At 37.5% G+C, this 22266-nt stretch overlaps 1 protein-coding gene across 1 annotated transcript in view; it reads right to left on the bottom strand.

Moving 5' to 3' along the window:
* Window positions 1–7401: 7401 nt before the first annotated feature.
* The window catches only part of egln1a (egl-9 family hypoxia-inducible factor 1a), a 119638-nt gene continuing 104773 nt past the window's right edge, over window positions 7402–22266 (bottom strand). The window contains exons 3-5 of the mRNA XM_028820596.2: window positions 21944–22080; window positions 17153–17220; window positions 7402–10998 (exon numbers count right to left, since the gene is read on the bottom strand). Coding sequence (XP_028676429.1) covers window positions 10931–10998; window positions 17153–17220; window positions 21944–22080 — 273 coding nt within the window. The 3' untranslated portion in view covers window positions 7402–10930. The remainder of the gene's footprint in view (window positions 10999–17152; window positions 17221–21943; window positions 22081–22266) is intronic.

Below are 22266 nucleotides of genomic sequence, written 5' to 3'. Positions count from 1 at the left end.
CTTGTGTTCGAATGTGGCGATTGTTATAGGCACTGTGGGTTTGCCTGGTGTCCAATCCATGGCTGGTTTATCACCGCTATGATAAGCCAGTAACTTTGAAGGTACATTCAGAGACTCTCTAAATGAGTGGTTCTCAAGGTAAGTCCTGGGGGGCCTTCAGGCGACAACCAGTTATACTATCAGGGAAACACTTACTTGTAATTGATCTTATTGTTTAATTAGCCAACCTTTAATCCTTCTTTTATTTTGCATTCAGAAAAGTGCAGTCATGTGAGGTTTACTTTTATAAGAAATTGCTAAATCTGTGTTTTTAGCCCATCTTTAAACATGTAACTCTGTTTTGTCATTATTTTTTCATTCAGTTTTTTTGTGCTGTTCTCCTACTTAACTGTATATAAACACTGAAAAGAGCAGACACCATTGTAAAGGACAGCAATATAAGTCTTACTAACTTGAGTGCTCACTAGTAAATAATAACCAGGGGCCTCATGTATAAACGGTGCGTACGCACAGAAATGTTGCGTACGAACGTTTCCATGCTCAAATCGCAATGTATAAAACCTAAACTTGGCGTAAAGCCACGCACATTTCCACGGTACCTCATACCTTGGCGTACGCAATTTATCCGCCCGGTTTTGCAGACTGGCGGCACCCAGCATCAAAGCAGTGCTACTGTTCCTGTGTGATCACCCTTTCTTTCTTAGATCCACATTCCTGGCGCGGCTTTATAAATACACTGAAATTAACTGCATATTGTTTATTAATGTAATGCATCTGATTGTAATTAACCTGTAGCAATACAATGGTCCAGGGAATAGCCATAGTATTCCAAATACCATAACTGCTTTAGCGTTGTAACTCTCACTGCATCTTCTTCTTCTTTCAGCTGCTCACGTTAAGGGTTGTAACAGCAGATCACCTTTTTCCATATTACTCTCACTGCACCACTCGGAGTATTTATATCACTGTATCTGAGTAGCAAATCACAGCAGCAGCTGATCGGAAAGAGAATTATCGGTACACAGCATGAAGCAGACGCTGCTGAGCCACAGCAAAACGCTTTAGAGACTTCCCTGTACGGACTTCGCGGTTTAGAAACAGTTTCATCCCAAGAACTATAAACGCACTCAATCAGTCCATCAAGTGCTCCTTGTAGAACTGTTTGTACTTATAAGTACAATCACCTCACTGTAAACTTGGGATACAGTTATAATATTGCACAACCTGCGCCACTTTATAAAGCGCGTATTTACATATGATGACGGTATTCATTTTTAAGATGAAATGCAGCAAAATATGTTGATTATATTATACAGATAAAACTTTAACTTCATTTAAATAATCTGTATTGTTAATAATTAAACATGTGAGGACACGGTGCCGCAGCGCTACCTAGTTCAGTAATTATTCCTGCATTGCATTGTATTCTTGCCGGTGCTGATGTGACACTGGAAAGATAGACGGATATAATAATTAAACACGTACTACAAAGATATTTCAATGTTCCTTAAAAGTTTTGAAGAATCGGCGTTCTAAGCTTACAGATGGCTTCACGTCTATTACATAGCTGATTGTGTGGCGATTGGGTTTTTGGAGAAAGAAAAGTAAGGACAGGAATTGGAGGTTAGTACGTTTGAAAGAGACAGTACTGTTGTGATAAATTATTTCAATGAAGGTCGCGCATGGCGCAGCAAGCCTCTTGCGTGAGACATGAACAAGCACTGCGCCACCGTGTTCCCATGTTTAATAACATGCTTTCATTCCTATCATCATGAAAAAGATATCACGTATACATCTCAGTATTTTAATTATTCAGAGAGCTGTAATTTCACGAATGTAATGGATTATGTGTCCTGTCGGAGAAAGAGAAAGCCCGTTTAAAAAGCAGGTAGTGATTTACACACAGAGCACAAAGAAGATCAAATACAGAACAAAGCATTTAACATGCCACTTTAGTTACAATGGGATTTGAGAAACTAGTAAGTTAAACGATTTTAAGATGAAGTTTATGATGTTCTACTTTAATGGCAAAATAAACTACGTGATTAAAGTGGAAATTTCGAGATTAAAGTTGACATTTCGTGCTTTTTTCCCCCACTGTGTGCCTTTTTTTTTTTGTCTGTACCCTAATAAGCTTTCATATGACACTCAGACGGTGGGCTACGACTCGCCTTTTCACGGCGACTTTGATATGTGATTTCTTTTTTTATTTCGGGCACTGTGCGACTTTGTGAACTTGAGCCTTCGAGTTTCTCCGACACTCTGTCACTCGATCAACTTCCTTTTGTTGATTATACCACTGTTTAAACCAACAAATAGTACGTTTTTCTTTTGCCTCCACTTGGTATTCGCTGAAATTCTTATATTTTCTCCCGTGCTTTTCCCATTGTCTTTTCACAGAAGGCTATATACACATTTCATTGTATGTATACACATTTCATTGTATGTTGACCCTGTGTTAACCTATATATGACAAATAAACCTAAACCTAAACCTATTTATATCGATTTGCATATTCAAAGAGGCGTAATTCTGAGAGGAGTTGGGGCGGGACAGAAGGCGCGTGCAGGTGCGTTACTTTTCACGCTGATCGGGATTTATGTAGTGGAAGAATGTGAAAGTTTGCGTACATACAGATTCCTGCATCTGGATTTTTCTGTGCATACGCACATTCCCGCTTTTGTGCTTATGCCATGTTATAGTGTGAGTTCTACGCACGCCGTTATACATGAGGCCCCAGGTCATTATTAGAAAGCATAAAGAATAAATGCTGACCTATCAACACACAAATCATTAATGGATTACTCTACCCAAGAATTATGTTACTTACGCAATGTAGCTTGTAGCGATGGCTGAGAAAATATTTCAATCTTATTTTTTTCATGTATAATGCAGAGAAATATTTTTTATAAATTATTAGAAGCCAAAAGTGACCAATGCTGTACACTGGCAAACAATATGAAAAACATCCATTGGGGGTAAAAAAAAAAAAAAAAAACACACATTAAGTCATATCGCATAATCCATATGTCTGTTATCCAATCATATGCTCAAAACTGATACTTTTCTGCTAAAATTTTCTTAAATACTTCCAGAAAAATAAGCACACATCATAAATAGAAGACTAAAAGCTTACATCATTGACTTTTTATTGTTCCAACCAGTCTGACAATCAGTGAGTCACTTTTAGCTTTCATTGATCTCATTGTTTAATTAGCTGTTTATTTTCTTATTTTGCATTCAGAAACATACAATAGTGTTAAATTTACATTGTTAAAAATAAATAAATATTTCATATATTTTGTTAAATGTTAAAATGCTTAATTCTGTCATTTTCAAATTTAATTCACCTCTTCTGTGGAGTTTCTCCTCTTAATTGTATCCAAATACTGTACTGACAATGACAAGCTCAGCAGACAACAGGGCAATTGGCACTGACTGTTAAAGCGCAGCTATTTTAGTGTAACCCACCACTTATTTAATTATTATGCTTATTAATCATTAATGGAGTAAATAACCAGGAAATTAAAAAGAACAGAATGCTAAAAAGCATTCCAGGTACCTCAATTCCTTCTTTGTTCAACAGAAACTTAGCATAATAAGTTTGTGATTTGGAATAATGCAAAAAAAAAAAAAATTAAAAAAGCAAACCCACAAACTGTGAAGTAACAGCTTACCTAATTAATGTACGAGTCCAATTAGAAGAAGAAAATGGTCGGGATGAAAACCTGCAGCCACCCTTGAAAATGGCTGATTGAAATCATTACTCTAGGACAGGCAGACGGGCAGCATGCATTTGTACAAACATCTTTTTTAAACCCTGTTTAGTCCATGTAAAGAAACCAAGATAAAATGTTTTAATAAAAAAATAGAAAAAGTATAACTGCAATTTAGTACAGTATGTCAATTTTAAATATGTGCCTATTTATGTATTGTATTTACCAATTTTATTTTATAGGGTCATTATTGTCACATGTACAAGGTCTGGTGAAATTCCTTTTTGCATGTGCTAATCAACATGCAATGTCATCACTATCCAACACGATTATGAAGGTTATTTTATGTGTAATCTACCTATTTTGTGTATCAGCTGATCTAACACTTTGGGTTCAGTAATCTATCTGTCTATATATCATACAGTGCCCTTAAAATCTGTTTTCTGTAGTGCTTTTCAAATCCATTTCATAAAAAAAGATATTTAATTCCACCAGAGTACTGTGAATTTATTTTCACATTTCTTAAGAGGCAGCATGTGGCCAGCTTTTAATGTTGTTGCCTCACAACACCAAAGACCTCAGTTAAATGCCTCAGTAGGAGTGAAATTTGGTGTGTGCACAGCAAGCACCACACAGTATATCTCATTTTATCTGTGTGTTAAATTTTAGATAATTAAGGTCTTGATACAAATTCATAAGCCAGGATACACTATTCTACACTAATCCTTATATCTATGTATGGCTCACGAACGACAGGTTAGACTTTGAAACTTTAAATCTTGCAAGTATATTCCTAAGAAGCATATAGCATAAAGCTCTGCAACATGCAGAAATTAATGTAGAAAATATCTAGATAGTAATAAACACACAACAGAAACATTTATTTAGAGGACTTGCACACAGAATACAGATTTTATTACATATTGCTGCATTCATTTTCATACTAAATTTTACTGTGCAAGCTAATGTGCCACTTCCTTCATCTACATCACTGTTTAAACTTTATATATTTGTGGTATCTATTTATCATCACCAGTTTTTACACGTCTTACAGCATGTGTTACATAGTGTAGAGTAACCTTGGAAGGATAAGTTAAAGAAAAAGCACTCGATACAGAAAAGTTTAAAAAAAAAATTCCAAATGAAGACAGCATGTTTACTCAAACTACTGTGTTTAAGAAAGTATTTTCTGCTTAAAAATCTTACTTAATTCAATAAGGAGCTGTGTAAGCATACAAGTATATATAACAGGCATTTAAGCATACAAGTTACATAATATTATAATAATTATAATACATTAAATATTTTAAATATAAATATTTTATTTATATAGCACCTTTCCCATGGTCAAGGTGCTTTTCATCATTCTGTACCATTTCATTTTTTCCATTTCTCATCATTCATTTAAAGCCTTCTTTCCATTCATTGCATGCAGTTACAGCTAGTAACTTCAACGCTTTCTTTTTTGAACTATTATTAAACATAAACAGACAATTTTAACATAACATCTCCAATTCCATAAAGTTACAACAGGAATGCAAGCTAGAGCACTAGAATAACTCTACAGATAATGAATGCACACAAGAAAAACAAGGCAGCTAATGTTGAGAAAGGACCACAGTATAGTGTTTCTAGAAAGTACATGAGAGGCTCAGAGAGCAAAATAATACTTTTTTTTTTTTTTTTTGGATGATACCAAATTTGACCAGTATGGCTTGAGTGCTAGGCATAGTGTTTCCTCTAAACGTAACTAAGAAAAAATAACACCAAGAACATAATTTCTACCATGAACTGTGCTGGTTATGCCAGCATCCTTTGGTCTGCATAAGAGACTGTAAGACTTGTGCAGACAGACAAGCAGAATGGATGTAGCAAGGACTGAGAAGTCTGTGATGTTGGGAATGTGTATTGATGTTAGAAAAAGAAAGAAATGATTGATGTTAATTATTTAATTAAAATTTTTGCATTTAGCGATGCCAGTAATTAAATTATTTCGTAAGACTTACTTTAAGACACAGAATACAATTTAATGATAAACAAAACACAAGGATTACAGAAATATGATAACTGCCTATATATTGACATAGATGACAGGACAAAAGACAGATGAGACAGACAAACACATATCACGGAAGATGTTGGCTGTTTACAAGCTATTTATAGTTCTAATTTATCTTGGGACGCAAAGTTCTACAATACTAGGTCTTTAAGGATGATGTCCGAGGCTGTCTGCACGTTGTTACTAATGATTCAAGTGGAGGAATCTTCTTGCATCGGAATGCACTTTTGGGTTTTGCTACCTGGTCCTTTGTCCATGGTGTGGTGTGATGTTGCCTTCCTCAGTTCACTGTTATGCTGTGTCCTCTGTAGCTTCACAGGAAAAAATGTTACTCTTTCTAGCACAAGAATTTAGGTATAGAAGTTCCCATGTTGACTAATGGCTTTTTCTGGGTCTTCTCAGAATGGGCCAAGTCAGTGGCACAAAGGCTGGCATAAAACAGTGGATCTTAAATACAGTTCAGGATGTTCAGCTCTAAGGCTCTACAGAAAGTAGCTTCCAGGCCAAAGAAAGTTTATTAGCTTTTATACCCCCAGACAGTGGGTGGCTTCTCACTCCAAAGAGTGGATCGTCAGCTTTCAGCTCTCACAACAGAAGCAGAAAAGAAGAAGGATGGTGTATCCTCTAGGGATTGGATCAAGGTCCCTTCCGGTTACAGATCCAGTATCTGTTTATAGGTATGTTATTTTGCCCGTGACATCCAGACAGAGTTCTATTTGCAGTTACAAGCCCAAAATAAATGTCCTTTTGAGCACCTTTCATCTGAAGGAATCTGTACACCTCAACTATAATTTACACTTTTGTAATCAGATGAAGTACAGAGCTGGCCAAAGTATTAGCAAAGCTGCAATTCAGCCATTCACTTTAGTGCTCACTCAGGAATGCAGGTGGGGATACTGCTGGATTTCTTTTAAACCTGCCATGTTTACAGGCCTTGTGTACCACTAAAAGCCTAGGAAAATGAGCAATGCCCACTTTGTCCTATTGAAAGACAAATCTACAGCCATCTACAAAGATCTGGGATTTGACAGAACTTTTATCCTTTAGCATGAAAACTACCCAGCATATAGCTAAATTAATACTGCCACAGGTTAAAAAACAAAAGTGTAATTGATATTGAGTGTATCTATCAAAAAGCAGGCAGCCATCCAACTGAGTGTGTGTGCGCATGCGTGTGTGATCAGAGTTGTCTCACGATCTCCATGTAACTAAGCCTGAGAAATTTTGGAAAGCTTACAGAAGCTGGTAGTAAAAAATTCTGTTAAATGTTTACAGCTAAACAGTGACTCTGTGAAAGTGAATGCTTATGAATTTTGTTACTTCCTGATTTTTATTTTAATGAATTACAACATTCTGTCAACTGCTGTTTTCATGTTGACTTTGATATTATTTTTTGTCTGTTCAAGTCCAATTGAATACATGAAGATTCAATTTGTGTAAAATAATAAAAGGTAAAAAAATCCAAAACTTAAGAATCTGAAGATGCTTAAAATACTTTGTAGCTCGATTCAGTATTGTCCTAGGTCTCTGCATTCTGGGAGTTGAATAAAGGTTACATCATTGCAGCACAGAGAGGATAAATATTTTATAGTAACTCCTAATAAGAAAAACCAACAAGTCATGGGATTAATGAAAATCATTGATTTATTATTTTTTCCAAGCAAACAGATCAATATTTTTTTTATTGATTAACACTGCATTTTGTATCTCATTTACCAATATGCTAATCCTGACCAATGTTAAGTGGCAGTGGAGATTGAAATTATCCATCTGCTTTCCACATACACAACAATGCAGACTTACACCTTCAGAATCTTGATGTGGTTGCTGCGCTTCACAGTTCATACTTTAAGACAAGAGAAAGTTCTTTCAAAATGTAAGAACTTAATGCACAGCAGGAGAGACAGAAGCAGAAGAAGAAGAAAGCCTACCACATGATATTCATGATTGTAGAAAATTCTTAATCCCTACTCTCATTTTCATTACTTTACCATTTTCAAACCTTGGATGGTAAGGACACCAGGAAAAGGACAATTTACAATGCCATTAGTGTTAGAGAAATACATACTGTAAAATTGTTAAAAAGGAACAAAATCATGACAAGAAAATGTATCTTTCTCATAAGATTTGGATCCTAAACATGTCTGGACCAGTAATATTGCATTGCTTTGGCTTTGCAGGTTACACGCTTTTGTTTTTATGTCACCAATCAGTCAAATGCCGTGGAGAATTAAAGAATTAAAAATTTAAAAAGACACTTTGATCTACAATAGTAATTTTCAGTATTCTTTGGTATATTTCAGAACAGACTGGTAATTGAGCTGTTGTATTGAAATTTCCAATATTACCACATTAAATAACTTTAAAAATATATATTTAACACAGGCTAAATATTTCTTAATATGCTAACTAACTGAAGCAATGGTTAGCATTTGGTGCTGGTGCACTTATGGAGCGAACATACTATTCTTTAAATAAATGCTGTCTGACAAGTGGCAAAAAATTGCCTTTGAGTTTTGCAACCATAGTTCAACACAATGCTGGGTCAAATCGACAGAACTGTAAATTATAAACCAATCAATCTGTATTTTTATACAAGTCCTATAATAGTTGACTCCAACACAAGACAATTATAAAAAAAAAAAACAAAAAAAAAAAACAAAACAAAAAAAAAAAACTTACACCTACATCTCAATTAGCAATGCGGCAGTCTCTGCAGACATACTTCTCTGCTTGTAACTGGTAGTGGGAATTTCTGTCTTTCTTGCACATAACATATTAATACAGATTTATTATACATGTAGACACACTGAAAATAATACTACGGGCAAATAATATACTGATAAGATCTCACCTAGCAAACTTAGGGCAGTGTTTGTTTAGAGCATTTAAAGAAAGACACTGATGCCCATTATAAAGTTAAAAAACAAAACACTACAATGAGCACTGGCATATAACTAAGGTGTTGGGGCAGCAGAGTTCCAGTTCACTTCTCAACATATTGTGCCTAGCCCTTGAAATCCAAATTGTGAAAGTAACAGTACTTACTGCAGTGTCCCTGCACTTTAATGGCATTGAAGTCATCAATATTCATCAATGACTGTTGAGGTCATCACAAGCAAGTCACTTAGCCAAGTGACACTTACAATGTTGAAAAACTGAAACATGTATTCCAAAGACTATGTCAGTTTGGAGAAGAGTCGGGTAAATAAATAAATGTAAACAAAGTCGATAGCCTTGTTAAAGTGGCTAAATTGCAATGAAAGGAGTGACCATAGCTCATTACATTCTTATATGTTGAACTGGTTATAGTTGTCTTTTAGAAAGCCAGAAGCTGTGCAAAACGTAATGGGGAAAAGTCAGCAACACAGGCTACGCACACAGAGGCAACAGAACCTCTACAGAAAGAGGACTGCTACTGCAAAGACGAGTTACAAAAGTAACCTGGTGAATGCCTGAGCTTGTATAGAACCAAATGCTTGCTCCCATCATATACATTTTTGGTTCAACACCCAAACAAAACTGTGATCACTTTAAAATAATATAGACAAAACTATTTATTTATGTTCACCTTACAATTTGCAGAAAGTGTCGCCATTCTTATATGCCACTCCCAAAACCATGGCAGGACCCATTACTGTTCCAAGAAAATAGCACAGAACGAAAAAAAAAAAACTGTACAAAATCTCAAATCCTACTTTAACGTCAAGGCGAGATTAGTTTTTGGAAAAGTGAAGATTTATTTGTTTTTTTTACTTGTTCTCTCCATGAAATCAGGCGGATAAAATCTCTTAACAATAAAACCACAAGGTTACATTAAAAAAGCCTAGTAAGAATATAAGATAAAAAAAATCTGCTCTTAAAATAAATGTAATTTTTCCTTTTTTTAACTGCTACAGGTAACCTTGTTGTGATATTACACTCAGAACTGAGGTCTGTTTCATATATGGCAAAGACAGGAAGGTGATTTGAACACCCTACTGAATAGGCAAATCATCAAAATGGATGGGCTATTTCAAATGAATGAATACACTACTTAAAAATAATCAGTTTCAGCCCATTCATCTATATATCTATATTATATATAATATATATATCTATATTTTATATATATATATATATAAATATAAATAAGTCAATGTGTGTATGTATATATGCTCCAGCATCACTTCCGAACGGCTGGAGCGATTTTCATGAAAGTTAGTACACATTTCTCATTGGTCGACTAAAAATACCCTTGTGGTTAAAAAATCTCCAATAACCCTAACCTAAACCCACCCCCCCCCCCCCCTTTCTGGGTAGGTTGGGGGGTGGGAGGGGGTGTGATCTTGTATGCTTGTTATCATCCAGTTGACACTCGGAACGGCCACCAGAGGGCGAACTGGAGGTGACTGCCAGCATTCTTTATGTTTGCGCACCATCGCACTGTGCGCAAGTTGCTTTTGAAATTAAATAGAGTTGGCCGGTTCCAAGCGTCAACTGGATGATAAGATACATACAAGACCGCAAGACAAGCACATTAGTGAGTCTTCATTGTTAATTTATTTTTATTTTTAAAGTTATGGTTTTTTTTTTAATTATATTTTTCTCAAACAATTAAAAAAAAAAAAAAACACTTTATTTTCCTCCTGGGGAACACTGGGTATTTCAGCTAGTTGAAAATAGAAAAGCACTGAACAATGAAGTGCCTCATCTGGGTGGGAGATGAGGGAAAGGGATTAGCTTTTGTTAGTGAATTACTGATTTACTGCCCCACAACTTGCATAATCATGTACTGCAAAAGTGCTGACAAGACAGTAATCTAAAAACAAAAAATCATTTGCAAAACAAAAAACAGTTTACAGTATGTTGTACCTTTGTATAAAGTAGATGAAAGAAGGAAACTGAATAGTAAACACCACTAAAAACAACATATTTTGGTAATGGTAGTTTTTGGAAAATGTAAAAGATTAAAAAGAAAAAAAAAATCAAAATGGCTCTTAGATTAGCTTTCTTCACATATACGGTAACATTCAAGGTCAATGGCTCTGCCACACTGAAATGAACAGTGCATTTCCCCCTGTGTGCACACAACTGGATGTTGCTTACTTCCACAAATTTTCTGTTTATGTTTGTGTTTCTCCAGACATTGGAAAGAAAGATGAAGTGCCAGTCATCAGACTTCTTTCAGATTCATATCTGGAGGCTTGTTGAGCTCCACCTTTACACCCTTTTCTCCAGAAGCTGAAAGATCAAAAGGTTAGAATGTTGTAAGAAAAATCACACTAAACACTAAGTAATTAACAAATCTAAAAAAGGCTCAGTACTGTACACTATTAAAATGTTATCTGTTTAAGTAATTTATATGATGATCAATCACCTATGTAAAACAAAGTTATTTGATTTACATATTAAAATTCACATTGATAACCAATAAGAATTTTAACTTATATTTACTGCGTTAAAATAACCCAGCCACAGGGGATGCACAAACCAGTGTGTTTCTTCGTGCCAGTCCCAAGCCCGGATAAATGGGGAGGGTTACATCAGGAAGGGCATCCAGTGTAAAATTCTCCCAAATCAATATGCGGACAACAATACAAATTTCCATACCGGATCGGCCGAGCCCCGGGTTAAACAACGACCGCCAACAGGGTGCTAGCAGAAATTGGGCTACTGCTGGCCGAAGAAGGAGAAGAAGAGCGGGGAGATGTGTCCGGAGGCAGGAGGAGAGGAGGAAGGTAAAGAGAGTGGAACTTTGAATGTTGGCAGTATGACTGGTAAGGGGAGAGAGTTAGCAGATAAGATGGAGAGAAGAAAGGTTGATATATTGTGCGTGCAAGACACTAAATGGAAGGGGAGTAATGCCAGGTGGATTGGAGGTGGATTCAAATTGTTCTATCATGGTGTGGATGTGAGGAGAAATGTGGTAGGGGTTATTCTGAAGGAACAGTATGTCAAGAGTGTTTTGGAGGTGAAAAGAGTGTCAGACAGAGTAATGATTATGGAGCTGGAAATTGGAAGTGTGATGATGAATGTTGGTAGTGCATATGCCCCGCAAATTGGGTGTGCAATGGAGGAGAAAGAAGATTTTTGAAGTGAGTTGGATGAAGTGATGAACAGTGAACCCAAGGGACAGAAAGTGGTGATTGGAGCGGATTTCAATGGACATGTTGGTGAAGGGAACAGAGGAGATGAGGAGGTGATGGGTAGGTATGGTGTCAAGGAGAGGAATGAAGAAGGTCAGATGATAGTGGATTTTGCCAAAAGGATGGACATGGCTGTGGTGAATATGTATTTCAAGAAGACGAATGAACATAGGGTTATGTACAAGAGTAGAGGAAGATGCACACAGGTAGATTATATCCTATGCAGAAGAGTCAATCTGAAGGAGATTGAAGACTGCAAAGTGGTGGCAGGGGAAAGTGTAGTTAGGCAGCATAGGATGGTGGTCTGTAGGATGACGTTGGATATCAAGAAGAGGAAGGAAGGAAGACCGGAAGACTGTAAGGTTGAGTTTAGGGAGAAGGTGAGACAGGCACTGGGTGGTAGTAATGAGTTACCGGACAACTGGGAAACTACAGCAGATGTAGTAAGGGTGACAGCAAGAAGGGTGCTTGGTGTAACATCTGGACAGAGGAAGGAGGAAAAGGAAACCTGGTGGTGGAATAGGGAAGTACAGTAGAGTGTACAGAGGAGGAGGATGGTAAAGAAGAAGTGGGATAGTCAGAGAGATGCAGAATGTAGACAAGAGTACAAGGAGATAAGGCGCAAGGTGAAGAGAGAGGTGGTGAAGGCTAAAGAAAAAGCATATGAGGAGTTGTATGAGAGGTTGGACACTAAGGAGGGAGAAAAGGACTTAAACCGATTGACTACACAGAGGGACCGAGCTGGGACAGATATGCAGCAGGTTATGGTGATAAAGGATAAAGGCTGATGAATGATGAGAATGAGAGAGAGAGAGAGAAAGAGAGAAAATTGGATGATGTGGCACTAGTGAATCAGGAAGTGCAATGGATTAGCAAGGAAGAAGTAAGGACAGCTATGAAGAGGATGAAGAATGAAAAGCCCGTAGCTCCAGATGACATACCTGTGGAAGCATGGAGGTGTTTAGAAGAGGAGGCAGTGGAGTTTTTAACCAGATTGTTTACTGGAATCTTGGAAAGTGAGAGGATGCCAGAGGAGTGGAGAAGTATACTGGTACCGATTTTTAAGAATAAGGGGGATGTGCAGAGCTGTAGTAAAATCGATGAGCCACAGCATGAAGTTATGGGAAAGAGTAGTAGAAGCTAGGTTAAGAAGGGAGGTGATGATTAGTGAGCAGCAGTATGGTTTCATGCCAGGAAAGGAGCACCACAAATGCAATGTTTGCTCTGATAGTGTTTGATGGAGAAGTATAGAGAAGGCCAGAAGGGGTTGCATTGCGTCTTTGTGGACTTGGAGAAAGCATTAGACAGGATGCCTTGAGAGGAGTTGTGATATTGTATGAGAAAGTCGAGAGTGGCAGAGAAGTAACAGGATATATACAGGTAGGAGTGACGGATGCATTCAAGGTAGAGGTGGGATTAAATCAGGGATTTGCTCTGAGCCCTTTCTTATTTGTAATGGTGATGGACAGGATGACAGGAGAGTAGACAGGAGTCCCCATGGACTATGATGCTTGCTGATGACATTGTGATTTGTAGCGAGAGTAGTAAGCAGGTTGAGGAAACCCTGGAGAGGTACAGAGATGCTCTAGAGAGGAGAGGAATGAAGGTTAGTAAGAATAAGACAGAATACATGTGTTTGAGTAAGAGAGGTCAGTGGAATGGTGAGGATGCAAAGAGTAGAGTTGGTGAAGGTGAATGAGTTTAAGTACAGAGTAACAGGGATTATGGAAGAGAGGTGAAAAAGAGTGCAAGCAGGGTGGAATGGGTGGAGAAGAGTGTCTCCAGTAATTTGTGACAGGCGGTGAACAGGAAGAGTGAAAGGGAAGCCCTACAGGTTAGACCAGATATGTTATATGGGTTGGTGACAGTGGCACAAACCAAAAAACAGGAGACATAGATGGAGGTGGCAAAGTTAAAGATGTTAAGATTTGCATTGGGTCTGACAATGATGGACAGGATTAGAAATGAGTACATTAGAGGGTCAGCTCAGGTTGGACGGTTTGGAGACAAAATAAGAGAGGTGAAATTGCATTGGTTTGGACATGTACAGTGGAAAGATGCTGGGTACATTAGAAAATGTATGCTAAGGATAAAGTTGCCAGGCAACTGGAAAAGAGGAAGGCCTAAGAGAAGGTTTACGGATGTGGTGAGAGAGGACATGCAGGTGATGGGTGTAACAGAGCAAAATGCAGAGGACAGGAAGATATGGAAAAAGATGATCTGCTGTGGCAACCCCTAACGGGAGCAGTCGAAAGAAGGAGAAGATTATTGTGCAATGTACATAAGAGAAAGGTAACAAAACTCATTTGCATTTAACCAGAAAATTTAAACATATTCTTTATTATTAACTGTTTTACTAATGTGAAATAATGGCAGAGTGAAAAATTACTTGCACTTGTGTACAAGGTATGGTAAAAAAAAAAAAAAATTAAGAACACCCCTAAAAAAATAAACTGATTTCAGATTTCTGTAGACAAGAAAATGAGGATAGATGAAGTGATTCACTACTTAAAGAATTTTTATTGCTCTTAAGAAAGACTGCTACAGATGCCTGACACAGTGTAAATGTTAGCATTTATCATAAAACATGTTTTTTTTTTTTTTTAAAATAAAATTTTGATGGATACCTGTTCGGAATTTTAAAGACTGTTAATGGTTTATCCAGCTATTTTATGCATGATGTCTGACACTGGACTGTTTGTTGCTAATGAAATTATTTCTGCAACACTTGTGTTCGTTACATTCTAAAGGGTACAACATTTAAAAAAAACCCTGAATATGTTACTGATGATTTCTTCAATGGTGACCCAGATTTCTTTCCTGGATATCATATTATCCTTTTCTTCATGCCGTTAGTACAACTGTCTTGATATATTTCACAATTGCTCAGGTTCACTTGTGCTAATGAGGTTGATTTCTGCTTAGAACACTAGTCTTCTCAAAGAGCTCTTATGGAGAGAATTCTTCATCAAGTTTAGAGGAAAACAGTTGATTCTGCTTTTGTTCTAGTCCATATCTTCTTCTTATGTAAATTGTATGATAATCTGTCCCTTCAATAATCCTTTAAGAGCTTCCGAAAAAAATCAGAACATTGACAACAGGATTTGGCAAGTTCAGAAGTAAGGCTTGACATATAATATGATGGTAATTGGAGACTGGTTCTCCTTCCACAGATGTGACATCTTTAAGAGGCATATTTTCACAATCAGTCAGAAATCTTGGTGTGATTCTGGACTACTAACTATCATTTATTGAATATATTTCTTCAACATCCCAATTCTGTTGAGAAAATTTGACCCTTCCTCACTAACTATGCCATGCAACTCTTTGCTCAGGGACTGGTTCACTCTCTAATGGAGTACTGCAGCTCTATGCTGGCGGGGCTTCCTTCGACTGCTACCTGACTTCTTCATCATTTCCAGAATGCCTTTGCTCAACTGGTGAACTTTACTCCTACTACTGCTCGGATTCATTTTCTTCATTGTTCAAAACTCTTGTCTTGACTTACAGTTCTCTGAATGGCTCTGCTCTTTAATATCTTGTCTTCGGTCTACATATACCCTTCAAGAAGTCTGCATTCTGCTTCTGCCTGTTATGACTATCCCTCTTCTTGCCAGACATGACCAGACTGAACAAAGCTCTCCATTCTTGCAAAAAAAAAAAAACAATTGAATGATCTCCCTTTCACTATTGAAACTGTACCCATTTTACTCATGCTTAAGCATCTTTTGAAAACACACCTTTTAATTCGGTATTTTGGAACTGATTACCTTCTTTTCTACAGGATAGCTGCTGTTGCCTGACAAAGAATTTATGGCACTGTGTTTCATCTTAATCTAAATGCATGTAAAATTATACAGTAGTGGTACTACTCCCTCTTGCTCATTTTTTTATCTTGTTCTCTGTTGGTTGTGATGGTTGCACTTTCTAATTGCCCTTGTATGTATTATAACTTGCTTTGTAAGTCAACTTGAATAAAGGAGTTTGTTACATGATAAATAATACTACACAGCTTTTACAATGTTATATTATAAACTAAAAAAACTTAAAATATATACTTGTATTATAGTCACTCTCATACTAATTTGTAATAAGTGTGCTTATTTTATTGCCTAATGAAAGAAATAGGACGTAGCTTAAAAGTGCAAACTTTTAATTGTTTTCTTTCCATTCCTGATGTTCAGAAGTGGTCAGCTGAAACGTAATGAGACAAAGAAGATAAAAGAGAAGGCAAGTAGGGCCACCTTTATTGGTCACTGATGATCTCCTAGGTTTGTCATGTCAGGAAATCAGAGGGAGGCCCAGGTTAAAACAGATCATACTGTAGTTCCAATAAGCTTGGCACAAATAATCTCCTTAATCACAAGTCTTATGTCTACAATGAATGCTAAAATCAAAGTAGCTTGTTAAAAACTGAAAGTGCAGTAGCATGGTGGGAAGTATAGCTTGAGTCCTGGACACAAGCCACATCTTAGTTTTCATCTCTCCATGTTTCTGTCCCTGTGTCTGTGTAAGATTTTACTAGGTACCTGGATTTCTTTCCACTTCAGTCAATTCTGATTCATTCGGTAGAAATGTGTACAGATCTGTGAGCGTGTAAGAGAAATGTAAACAAGACTTCACAAGCCAGTACATTTACCAGAAATATGATGAGATCATATAACTTTCATTAAATGTATTTCTATATAAGAAGTTCATATTTAATGATAAGAATCTTAACCTATGCAGATATTTTTGTAACTTTCTATCCTTACAAAATATAGGATGAAGGATAGACTATGCTATTTTATTTGGTGTAAAGTATGTAGTTTACAGCTATGTTATGCACAATATCCTAGCCTTTATAAAGTAAAGCTCTTCCATATTTGTTCAGTGTCTATCACAGTGAACTAAGCTATTCATATGCATGCTCCATCAGATTTATTGTAATAAAACATATACAATGGAACCAAGTATTTAAAAGAAAAGAAGAGAACAATTATTTTGTGTCCCATTTTCAGTCAGATCCTGCCAGGTCAGACTTGTGCTCCTCAAGGCTGGAATAAAAGATTTACCAAATAAATTAATGAAAGAGATCCAGAATTGCATCCTTCAAAATATGTATTTTCTGTAAGAACAATGAAACAAATAAAGAAGGTAATGGCTCTGTATACTGTGGTAGAAGGTTCATGGGGTAACGTCAATGTAGAATACACTAGCCAAAAAAGATAGTAAACCAAATTATATCAGATTCCCTGTGTATGCCATACCTGTTAAGTATTTTTCTTTAGCTTTTGCTCTTTCATCTGCATCAAAATACCATACAGTTATTGCATATCTGAAAGAAACATTCAAAACAAGTATAAATCAGGTACAAAATATTGGAATACAAAGAGGTTTTTCAGTCCTAGCTTTACTGGACTATGGCATCTCTAGACTACGTTTCCAATACTTTTCACACACATAATGCACACCTTTTAAAGCATACCATGTTAAGAAAACTATAGCAGAATGCACAACCTAAACTAACAGTGAGAAATGTTTCCTATTTGCTAAAATGTTGGCCAGTTAAACACAACTTTTTCAGTTTGGTCCCCTTCATTGCCTCACTCTGCCACTCTGAGCAAGCAATTTCCTAAATACCTACAATGGCTTAGAGTTAGGCTTAGAGCCATTCTTAAAGTCCTACTTTTGACATTTATAATTGTGCTATTTATAATTGGTTTAACTCCAACCCAGCTGTGTGGGATGCACATACCAGTGTGTTTCTTCGTGCCGGTCCCATGCCTGAAAAATGGGGAGGGTTATGTTAGGAAGAGCATTCAGTGTAAAATTTTGCCAGATCAATATGTGGAGAATAATAAAGATTTCCGTATAGGATTGGTCGAGGCTCAATTTAGCAATGGCCACCACAAGTACTGTTAGCCAAAAGGGTGCTGGTGGAAATTGGGCAACTGTTGGCTGAAGGAGAAGAAGAGGGGGAGGCATATCCAGAAGCAGGAGAAGAGGAGGAAGGTTAGGAGAGTGGAAGTGAGGGTAAGAAGTTTGCATGTTGTCAGCATAACGGTAAAGGGAGACAGTTAGCCGATATGATGGAGAGAAGGAAGGTTGATATGTTGTGAGTGCAAGAGACTAGATGGAAGGGGAGTAAGGCCATGTGTATTGGAGGCAGGTTCAAATTGTTCTACCATTGTATGGATGGGAGAAGAAATATGGTAGGTGTCATCCTGAAGGAACAGTATGCCAAGATTGTTTTGGAGGTGAGAAGAGTGTCAGACTAGGTGTTGATTATAAACCTGGAAACTGAAGATATGAGGATGTTATTAATGCACATGCTCCACAAGTTAGGTGTATGATGGAGGAGAAGGAAGATTTCTGGAGTGAGATGGATGAAGTGGAGTAACCATACCCAAGGGAGAGTGACAGTGGTTATTGGAGCGGATTTTAATGGATATGTTGTTGAAGGGAAGAAAGGGAATGAGGAGGTGATGGATTGGCATGGTGTCAAGGAGATGAATGAAGAAGGTCAGATGGAGTGGATTTTGTGAAAAGGATGGACATGGCTGTGGTGAATACGTATTTTAAGAAGAGGGAGGAACATAGGGTGATGTACAAGAGTGGAGGAAGATGCACATAGGTTAATTATATCCTATGAAGGAGCGTCAATCTGAAGAAAATTACAGCCTGCAAAGTGGTAGAAGGGTAAAGCATAGTTAGGCAGCATAGGATGGTGGTGTGAAGGATGATGTTGGAGATCAAGGGGAGGAGGAAAGTAAGGGCAGAGCCAAGGGTCATATGGTGGAAGTTGAAAAAGAAAGACTGTAAGGTGGAGTTCAAGGTTATCAGATAGCTGGGTAACTACAGCAGAAGTAGTAAGGCAGATAGCTAGAAGGGTGCCTGGTGTGACATCTAGACAGAGGAAGGAGGACAAAGAAACCTGGTGGTGGAATGGGGGAAGTATACAGAGGAAGGGGTTGGCAAAGAAGCGGAATACTCAGAGAGATTGAGAAAGACAGGAGTACAAGGAGATGAGAGATGTAGTGAATGCTAAAGATAAGGTATATAACGAGTGGTATGAGAGGTTGGACAATGAGGAGGGAGAAAAGGACCTGTACCGATTGGCTAGACAGAGGGACTGAGCTGGGAAAGATGAACAGCAGGTTAGGGTAATAAAGCATAATGACGGAATGGTACTCATAAACGAGGACAGTGTTGAGCAAATGGAAAGAGTACTTTGAGAGGCAGATGAAGAGAATGACAGACAGAGAGAGTTGGATGATATGGAGATAGTGAACCAGGAAGTGCAATGGATTAGCAAGGAGGAAATAAGGACAGATATGAAGAGTATTAAGAATGGGAAGGCTGTTGGTCCAAATGACATACCCATGGAAAAACAGAGGTATTTAGGAGGGATGGTAGCGGAGTTTTAAACCAGATTGCTTAAAGCAATCTTTGAAAGTGAGAGGATGCCCGAGGACTGAAGAAGAAGTGTACTGGTAGCTATTTTTAAGAATAAGGGTGATGTGCAGAACTGTAGTAACAGCAGAGGGATAAAATTGACCAGCCACATTATTAGTTATGGGAAAGAGTAGTAGAATCTAGGTTAAGAAGGGAGGTGGATGATTAGTGAGCTACAGTATGGTTTCATGCCGGGAAAGACGACTACAGATACAATGTTTGCTCTGAGGATGTTGATGCAGAAGTATAAAGAAGGCCAGAAGGAGTTACATTGTGTTTATTGTGGTATTGTATGAGGAAGTCGGGAGTGGCAGAGAAGTATATAAGAGTGGTACAGGATATGTATGAGGGAAGTGTGAAAGTGGTGAGGTATATGGCAGGAGTGATGGATGTGCTTAAAGTGGAGGTAGGATTATAACAGGGATTGACTCTTGGCCCTTTCTTATTTGCAATGGTGATGGACAGGTTGACAGAGGATATTAGACAGGAGTTTCTGTGAGCTATGATATTTGAGGATGACATTGTGATATGTAACAGAAGTAGGAAGCAGGCCAAGACCTTGGATAGGTGGAGATGTGCTCTAGAGAGGACAGGAATGAAGGTCAGTAGGATCAAGGCAGAATACATGTGTGTGAATGACAGGGAGGTCAGAGGAATGGTGAAGATTTAGGGAGCAGAGGTGGCGAAGGTAGATGAGTTTAAATACATGGGATCAACAGTACCTAGTAACGGGGAGTGTGGAAGAGAGGAAGAAGAGAGTGCAGGCAGGGTGGAGTAGGTGGAGAAGAGTGTCAGGAGTGATTTGTGACAGATGTTTACCAGCAAGAGTGAAAGGTCTACAAGACAGTAGTGAGACCAAGACAAGAGACAGAGCTGGAGATGGCAGAATTAAAGATGTTAAGATTTGTATTGGGTGTGATGAGGACAGAAAGAATAAGGAATGAGTACATTAGAGGGTTAACTCAAGTTGGACAATTCAAAGACAAAGCCACAGAGATGAGATTGCGTTGGTTTCAACATGTGCAACGGGGAAATGCTTTATATATTTGGAGAAATGATGCTAGGGATGGAGCTGCCAGGCTAGAGGAATAGAGGAAGGCCCAAGAGGAGGTTTATGGATGTGGTGAAAAAAGATGTGCAGGTGGTGGTTGTGACAGAGCAAGATGAGGAGACAGGAAGATATGGAAACAGATGATCAACTAGGGCGACCCCTAACAGGTAGCAGCCTTAAGAAGAAGCAGAATAAGAATAACTAATTGTTTTAACTCCTCTATAAAAACCTTTCCTATACTCTTTGCAAACACAACTTGAAAGACCTCTTAAAATGTATAATATAAATAAAATCTACTACAGTAGGCAGGGAATTTAGTTGTGCAACCCACAAAACTGTGGAATGATTAATTTCCAATATTAAAATTGCCCTTCATTTTTAATAATTTCATTTACCACTGTGATTTGTGGTTACTATATTTTTATCATTTTTCTTTCATTTCTTGGTGTCCGGCAGTAGCTTTTGGTATTAATAGTCATGTACCCTGATCCCTTAGAATGAATGTGACAGTACAATAAACAAGGCACAACATTGGGGAAAATAACATTAGTATCAGAGTTATTTGATTTGTCAGTGCTGTGTTCCATTACTGGAATGACCAGAAAGAGCCTGGATAACAAGCTGCCCAAAACCTAAATGAAGTAGCTCAGATTAGAATTGTGTTGTTTTTTTCCCTCCTCTGTTGACTGCTAACATTACTTACTGTAAATATTACTACATACAAATGTGTGACTATATCTAGATACTTTAAGAACGCACTAAAAATATAAACAAATGAAGGCAAGTAAATAATTATCAGAACTTTAGTGATAATTTCGTTTGGGTTGGTTGTAGAACTTTTCCCGCACACATATGTAAACATGGTGTGCCTGTGGTCACAGTGGTAAAGTTTCAACCTAAATAAGTCAATTTCTCTTGCTTTCTAGGAATAAACATGGTCACTCTGCTCTCCATTTGCACCAAAGATGAGCTGCGAGGAGTGATCTGCTTTTAATTGGCAGATGATGTATCAGGGATGAAATCCTTGTTGGTTTGTCAGGATCATGGTAAAGACTTTCTCAATGTTGTCATTGGGAGTGGATGTGGATGGGCATCCCATTCCTTCTTCATTCTTAACACTTATCTGAGCATTTTTTAACTCATCAAACACTTTGTTATGCTGTCTCCATATTATGCAGAAAGCCTTCTATGGATTTCAACCGCTATTCACCTTCAGCCCATTCTTTGGTGCAAATGGAAAGCAGAGCAACTACTGTATGTCTACTGACTGATTAAAGTTGAAACCTTACCACCGTGATGACAGACATACCATGTTTCGATATGGGCGGAGGTAAAGCTGTACAGGCAACTCAAACAAAATGATCACAAAAGTCTGGAATATTATTGACTTAACCTCATATTTTATATATATATATATATTATAGGAAGAAAAAAGGAAAAAACAAACAAAAAAAAAAAACGTTAACCTTACAACTTGTTTCAGTTCTGAGAGTCCTTGTTACAAGCTTTCTGGTATGGGAAAAAAAGCAGCCAACAAATTAAAAGAACTCACCTTGTAGTATATGCTGGCTGAACTTCATGGGGATTTCTACGATCAGACCAAAACAGAAGCAATCTATCAAACTTGGGTTCAATGTCAGCAAACTGTGCTTTACCTTCTGGGAAAATACGAAGCAGACCGCCATGCTCCTTTGAGGGAAGAGAAAAACTAAATTAGCAGACGTTTCTTACAGTGGTGTGAAAAACTATTTGCCCCCTTCCTGATTTCTTATTCTTTTGCATGTTTGTCACACAAAATGTTTCTGATCATCAAACACATTTAACCATTAGTCAAATATAACACAAGTAAACACAAAATGCAGTCTTTAAATGATG

Source organism: Erpetoichthys calabaricus, chromosome 15 (genome assembly GCF_900747795.2).
Source record: "Erpetoichthys calabaricus chromosome 15, fErpCal1.3, whole genome shotgun sequence".
Lineage (NCBI taxonomy): Eukaryota > Metazoa > Chordata > Cladistia > Polypteriformes > Polypteridae > Erpetoichthys > Erpetoichthys calabaricus.
This window is presented reverse-complemented; position numbering and strand designations above follow the sequence as displayed.